Source organism: Primulina eburnea, unplaced genomic scaffold (assembly GCF_022965805.1).
Source record: "Primulina eburnea isolate SZY01 unplaced genomic scaffold, ASM2296580v1 ctg424_ERROPOS1667910, whole genome shotgun sequence".
Lineage (NCBI taxonomy): Eukaryota > Viridiplantae > Streptophyta > Magnoliopsida > Lamiales > Gesneriaceae > Primulina > Primulina eburnea.
Window position 1 is genome coordinate 212,304 of NW_027331236.1, and position 7,610 is coordinate 219,913.

General features: G+C 29.5%; 1 protein-coding gene across 2 annotated transcripts; it reads left to right on the plus strand.

The window, feature by feature from the left end:
- The first annotated feature begins 4,558 nt into the window (after positions 1–4,558).
- Positions 4,559–7,322, plus strand: LOC140821109 (putative late blight resistance protein homolog R1A-3). Of its 2 annotated transcripts, XM_073181526.1 has the most exons (2): positions 4,559–4,852; positions 4,883–7,322. In XM_073181526.1, the coding sequence occupies exons 1-2, from the start codon at positions 4,612–4,614 to the stop codon at positions 7,240–7,242; spliced, it is 2,601 nt and encodes an 866-aa protein (XP_073037627.1). In that variant the 5' UTR covers positions 4,559–4,611; the 3' UTR covers positions 7,243–7,322. The 2 variants fall into 2 exon arrangements, with proteins under 2 accessions (XP_073037627.1, XP_073037626.1); XM_073181525.1 differs by having other exon boundaries at positions 4,559–7,321.
- The last annotated feature ends 288 nt before the right edge of the window (positions 7,323–7,610 follow it).

A 7,610-nucleotide genomic window follows, 5' to 3' on the forward strand; every position in this document is an offset into this window, starting at 1 on the left:
AAGGCCATCTCCAACTCATATCCTCTATTTTTCATCTTCTATCTTCCAAAATAGAGATCCGTGATCTCTATTTTTAAAAACCTTCTTCAACACATATCCTCTAAAAATATTACAAAATACTTCATTTCTTCTTCTTTTTTTTCATTTTCAAAAACACACAAATATAAGTATGTAATTACATAATGTATTATATAACCGAACTTAATTAATTAATTCGATAAAGTTAATACAATAAAACATGTATTAAACTCAATTTATTATGTTATTAATTTTTGTGATCACTCTCTTATTTATTATTTTCATTTCAGGATTATTATAAACAATAGACTTATAATTAATTCGTGAAAATAATAAAATAATTAAAATAAATTAATTAAGTATAAAAATTATTTAACATTAAAATTAATTAATTAAATAATTTGAAATATAATAATATAAAATGGAGCAAAAAAAATACATAAAAATACAAAAGGACTATTTTACAATTGTTACGATGGCATTTCAGTAATTATGGAATATCTATATTGATCTCCAAATGAATAGTGATCCTCCAAAAATGGAGGATCACTATTGCAATCTCCAAAATAGAGATTGCATTTGGAGTTGAGTTGGATATGCTCTAATATGCCATTAAACTTTTGCAGATCTAGTATCTATGAGATGCCACTATTTTAAAATGATCTTTAATTAGAAAATTTAATTACTTCTTTGAGAAATGAGAACCAAAAAAAATACATCTTTGGATCTTTGATTTAAGATTTAGTATCTATGTAATTTTTTTTACAAATTAATAAATGACAACACTACAAACTTAGTTTTAATTCCATACAAAGATAAATTTACATTTTTGCATTTTTATTATTTAAATAAATATATAATTTAATCCACTAAAACAATTGTGTCTTCTCCAACTACCAAATTAATACCTATTATAGGGTTTCATATATTTGATTTCGATGCTTTGAAAAAATACTTCAAATGTGTAAAAAAAAAATACTATATTTTCGAGCTATCGCCATGAATTCAGTCATTATTGGTCTTTTCATGAAAAATACATTATGATAACTTATTCATGTCCTTTTATTTTTTAAAAATAGTTCATCACTCATCATGAAATAAGATTAAATACTTATTTTGACCTATAAAGTATCTATTTTGGAGTTCCAGATGCTTGATTTTGCTATTTGAATACTTCAAATGTATAAGAAAATGGTAGATTTTCTAGCGGTCACCTTAAATTCAGTCATTGTTGGTCTTTTCATTGAAATTGCATTAAGATGACTTATTCATGTCATCTAATTTTTTAAAAAACACTGTTCTTTACTCATCATGGAATAATAAAAAAAAACTTATTTTCATCGATAACATACCTATTTTGGGGTTCAAGATTTTTTATTTGACTATTTGAATACTCCAACTATATAAGAAAATACTTGAGTTTCAACTAATATTAAGTGACTTATGATGATGTATTTTGTGAAGTTAAAATGTAATGCTTAAATTGGTACAAAGTATCTAATTCGAGCCTACAAATATTTGATTTTACTCCATAAATACTCATATCCAATTACTTGGGGATGTCAAAATATATTTTGAAGTTAATATTGAGTGGTATTGATAATAACATTTGTTAAATAAAAATATGATATCTTAATTAATACAAATAAGATATAATTCGAGTTCACAAGTACTTGATTTTACCCTTTAAATACTCAAATTCGATTATTTGAGGATGTCAAAATATATAGTTTAAAGTTAATATTGAGTGACCTTTGATAATGAGATTTGTGAATTAAAAATATGATACCTAAATTGGTACAAGTAGTACATAATTCTCTCATATATACTTGATTTTACACTCTTAAAACTTTATTTTGATTATTTTGGGATGTAAAAAAATATAGTTTAAAGTAATATTGGGTGACTTTCGATGATGTCATTTTTGAAGTTAAAATGCGATACTTAAATTGATACAAATAATATCTAATTTGAATTTACAAATACTTGATTTTTTACTCTCTAAACACTCATACCCAATTATTTGAGGATATCAAAATATAGTTTGAAGTTAATATTAAGTGACAGTGATGATAACATTCGTGAAGTAAAAATGTGATACCTAAATTAATAAAAATAATATATAATTTGAGCCCACAAATACTTGATTTTACCATTAAAATACTCAAATTCGATTATTTAATGATGTCAAAATATATAATTTGAAGTTAATATTGAGTGACCTTTGATGATAAGATTTGTGAATTTAAAACGTGGTGCCTAAATTGGTACAAATAGTACCTAATTTGATCTCACATATACTTGATTTTACCCTTTAAAGACTTAATTTTGATTATTTTGGAATGTAAAAAAATATAGTTCAAATAATATTGAATGACTTTTGATGTGTCATTTGTGAAGTTAAAATGTGATACATAAATGGATACAAAGAGTATCTAATTCGAGTATAAAATATAATTTGAAGTTAATATTTTATATGGTGTCATTCGTGAAGTAAAAATGTGATACTTAAATTGGTACAAGAAAAACATAATTCGAGTTACAAATAGTTGATTTTACCTCTTAAATACTCATATCCGATTATTCGGAGATGTCAAACTATAGTTTGAATTATTGTCTGGTATTGATTTGTAAAAAAAAATACATAGGTACTGAATCTAATTAAATCAAAGATTAACAGATTTATTTTTCTCAAATTACCTTTTTTTAAATAACCGTTCAGAAAAAATTATAAATTTAAATAATTGATTCTGGATTGACAGAGACATCTTTATTTTTTTTTAAAAAAAACTTTTATTTGTTGGCCAAAATATTTTGAGGAAATTATCTCGTCAAACTTCATTTTCGAAAACATTTACTGTCTAAATGTATTTTAATATTTTCAAATACATATGAAAAATAACGTCTATGCATTATGCTATTCAGCTATGGAGAGAAAGGTTCTTTATTTTTCGTGAACCTCACCTAAAAAAAATGAATAATAAGCATTAAATACAACATTGAAATTTATGCCCAAGTAACATGTCAATATATACATTGTTTTACTTATAATTATTTAAGGAATATATATATATATATATATATCTGTGAGTGTGTATAAATAAACTTTAACAAATAATAAAATTTGAGTCGACATTTACCGAAATCACTCTACAACTTGTACAAATTATTTTAAAAAATCATATTTTTAAGTTAATAAAAATTTAAAATAATTGATAGGAGAAAATTTAATTTTCATAAATGAATATTTTATAGATGCATAGAAATTAGAATGATTTATTATATTATATGATTAATGGATGCTACCCAGCTGTTTCCCACATGCTAAATATTTAATTGACCAAACAGTCAACTATCACATGAACTTGTACTTGCTCCATTTTTCTCTCCTTCCATGGCTTCTGTTTCCCACATGCTAAATAATTTTTTTTAAAAAATAAAGATGGTGAGAAGGATTGAAATTTAAATGTCTCTGTCAATCCAAAATCAATTATTTAAATTTATAACTTTTTTCTGAACTGCTATTTGAAAAATGATACTTGGCTAATAAATTAAGATAATTAAATTCAAGGCAAAAATTTGTGTGATACGGTCTCACGGGTCGTATTTGTGAGATGAATCTCTTATTTGGATCACCCATAAAAAAGTATAACTTTTTATGCTAAAAATATTACTTTTTATTATGAATATGAGTAGGGTTGACCCGTCTCAATCTCACATAAGAGTCATTCTAAATTCAAATGGTCCCATCTGTAGACATGGAAAGTCAACAGTAGAATATGACAACCGGGCAATCACGGTCAAATTTTCTTTTTTTTTTTTCAATTACAAATTGTGCATTACCTAAATAAAGATTGGTTAATTGTCGGTGACAAAAAATATTATGATATTTTGTGAAACAAATTTTCGACTAAACATTATGAAAACTCTCACTTTTTTGTTCAAAGTATAATTTGTTGCTAGTTATGTTAGGTTAATTTGACTGAAAAATATTTAATCCGTGAAAGAATAATTTTTATGTCTAAAATGTTATTTTTTAATACGAAAATAACATTTTTTAAATGTTTTAAATGAGTCGTAGAAGGAAAGAAAAATGTTTTTCGTGAACCTCACAACATATAAAAATGAATAATAAGCATTAAATACAAAACTGACATTTATGCTGAAGTAACATGTGAATATATATATATATATATATGTATATATGTATGTGTTTAATTAAAATTTAACAAATATTAAATTTGTGTCGACATTTACCAAAATCACTATACAACTTGTACAAATTATTTTAAAAAATCATATTTAAGTTAATAAAAATTTGTTTAATTAAAATTTAACAAATATTAAATTTGTGTCGACATTTACCAAAATCACTATACAACTTGTACAAATTATTTTAAAAAATCATATTTAAGTTAATACAAATTTAAAATAATTGATAGGAGAAAATTTAATTTTCATAAATGAATATTTTATAGATGCATAGAAATTAGAATGATTTATTATATTATAATGATTAATGAATGCTACCCAGCTGTTTCCCACAAGCTAAATAATTATTTAACTAAACTTCCTCCAATTTTTTGTTCTCCCATGGCTGCTGCTTATGCTGCGCTTCTTGCTGTTGCTCGATCATTGCGAGAGATTTTGGATCTTGACAAGTATATCGATCCTCTTCACAAAGAAAAATTTTTTTCTCTCAAGGAAAAAGTTGATTTCATCGTTTCTTTCCTTGAAGATTTTTCAGATAAGTATCAAGAAACACTTGGTCTTGAGGGAAATGGGATTAGAAAAGCTGCATATGAAGCTCAAGATTTCATGGATTCGTATCAGTGTTCGGTATCAACTATTGATGATGATGGGAGTTCTGAAGAGGCTGATTTGAACTTGGATCGAGACTTAACCATGGCGTCTGAAAGGATTGGTTTTATTTGGGAAGAAATGATGAAGATGAACAACGGTGACACGGCAAAAGATCTCCGATCCGTATCTTATTCTTTTCCTGTTGATCGTTCATCCACGGTCCAAGCCACTGCCAAAAAAATGGTTGTGGGATTTGATGATGACTTGCTCGTAATCAAAGAACGGTTATACGAAGACTCTGCTAAACTCCAAATTATCCCAGTTGTTGGGATGGGGGGAATCGGGAAGACGACTCTGGCTAGAAAAGCATACGACGATTCAATCCTTTCTCAATACTTCGACAAATGCGCATGGATCACAGTGTCACAAGAGTATCAAAGGAGAGAGGTTCTTTCAGGGCTTTTGAAGTCCCTCAAAAATGAGCAATCTAACGAGAACGAAGCAGAACTGGCAAAACTAGTGTATCAAAGTCTCTTTGGCAGGCGATATCTCATTGTGATTGATGATATATGGAGTACCAAGGCATGGGATGATTTCAAGGTGACATTCCCAGATGATGGTAGTGGAAGTCGAATCTTGTTAACCACCAGGCTATTAGATGTGGCTTCTCATGCGAGATCTTCAGATGCTCCTGTTCACCAAATGAAGTGTTTAAATAATGATCAAAGTTGGAAATTACTTCAAGAAAGTGTTTTGGAACAACAATCTTGTCCTCTCCAACTGGTGGAAGTCGGGAAGAAGATTGCGGAAAATTGTGGGGGACTTCCTCTCACCATCGTGGTGGTTGCAGGACTACTCCTTTCTTCAGGCAACGTGATGAGAGAAGAAGTGTGGGAAAATGTTTCGGAAAATATAAGTTCTAAAGAGCCTACAATTGCCCTTCAGTGCTCAAAGATACTGTGTTTTAGTTATGATCGGTTACCTCTTCGACTAAAACCATGCTTCCTATACATAGCAGCTTTTCCTGAAGATTCTGAAATTGATGTTTCTAAGCTAATCAAGTTGTGGGTTGCTGAGGGATTTCTGAAACCAAACGATCAGTTCAAATGGTTGGAAGATGTGGGCGAACATTATTTGGAGGATCTGGTGAACAGAAGTTTGCTCTTAGTGAGCAAGAAAGGGCCTGATGGGAAGCTCGAAACTGTTGGAATCCATGATATGTTGAGGGAGATTTGCATAACAAAAGCTGAAGAAGAGGGGTTTCTTCACGGTGTCTCATCCAAAACGAATTCCAGAACAGAAATCATAGGGAATCCATATCGCCGCCTAAGAATTCATTGCACGGAGCATTTTCAAGAATGGAAAATCCTAGATTCGAGCGTGCGTTCGGTTCTATTTTTCTCCGAGAAATATCAGAGGCCAAGAATAGATCTAAGGTCTAGGCACGTCGGTGTCTTGGATGCACCACAAGTAACTTGGCCGAAATTGTCACATGTAATCTCTACATTCGTCAATTTAAGGTACTTTGCTTTCAAGTTAGATGATGCATGTCCCGATGGATTTCCAGTCTCAATATCGAAACATCCCAATCTTGAAACTATAGTTGTTTATCTGGATGACATCGCATTATGGCAACTACCATATGAAATGTTAAAGATGCCGAAGTTAAGGCATCTGATCTGGAACGATTATTTTCATTTTTCCTATCCCTCTGATATTGGAATTGTTTATGAAAGTGATCTACAAACAATTGAGACAGTGGTCGATTTCATATTTACCAAAGAGATCATCAAAATACTTGTGAATATGAAGAAATTGAAAGTTGCATATTTTATGAAGAATCATGATTGGGATTATTATAATCTCGAAAACCTTTGCCATTTACAAAGCCTCGAGGACTTGCAAATCTCAATGCGCTGCTGGCCTGATCCCTCAATGACATGGAACCATGCTTTTCCAATTGGTCTAAAGAAGTTATCTCTACGAGGAGTCTTTTTTCCTTGGGAAAATATGACCATAATTGGGTCGCTTCCGAATCTTCAAGTACTCGAGATGACAAGTATTGCAGTCAATAAAGTTTCAAAGTGGGTAATGATGGAAGGTCAATTTCTTCAACTCAAGTACTTCCACTCTTCCTTGGATTCTCTGTCGACGTGGGAAATGGAAAAAGAGCATTTCCCATGTCTTGAAAGCTTGATTCTTGAGCGTCCCGAGTGGATTAATGAGATTCCTAGTGGTATAGGAGAAATAGAGACACTTCGATATATTGAGTTGCGGGGATGTAAAACATCATTGGTAATCTCAGCGAAGCAAATGCAAAAGCATCAACATGAAAATGGAAACAATGATTTCCATGTTCGTGTCTTTAAGTACTATTCATACGAATATTTAGGTGGAAGTCACATTTTAGAGAGAATATAGTAAGATTTTGTATTTCTTTCGATGAAAGTTTTTTGTTTGACAATTATGCCAAGAAAATAGTGGGACGAGGAAATAAGAATTATCAGTTTATGGCCAATTACTTATAGCTTCACTCGCACCAAGATCTCAAATTTGAGACAAAATTTCAAGTTTGAGATCTAATTACAACAAATTTCTAAAAAAAAAATCACTTTTATATCTGTATATGCACTTTTATGAATTTGGACACATCTTATTAGGTATCTCTAACCCAAAACTCTATTTTAAAACAACTCTATTTTAAAATAGTATAATTTCTGCACCAAATACAATATTCATCTTCAACCTATCTACTTCAAATCTTACTCTAAAAAAGAATATTCTCGAAA

Bases quoted from the DNA above. Each gene is read 5' to 3' on its own strand.
- LOC140821109 (XM_073181525.1), top strand. From the start codon at position 4,612: ATGGCTGCTGCTTATGCTGCGCTTCTTGCTGTTGCTCGATCATTGCGA.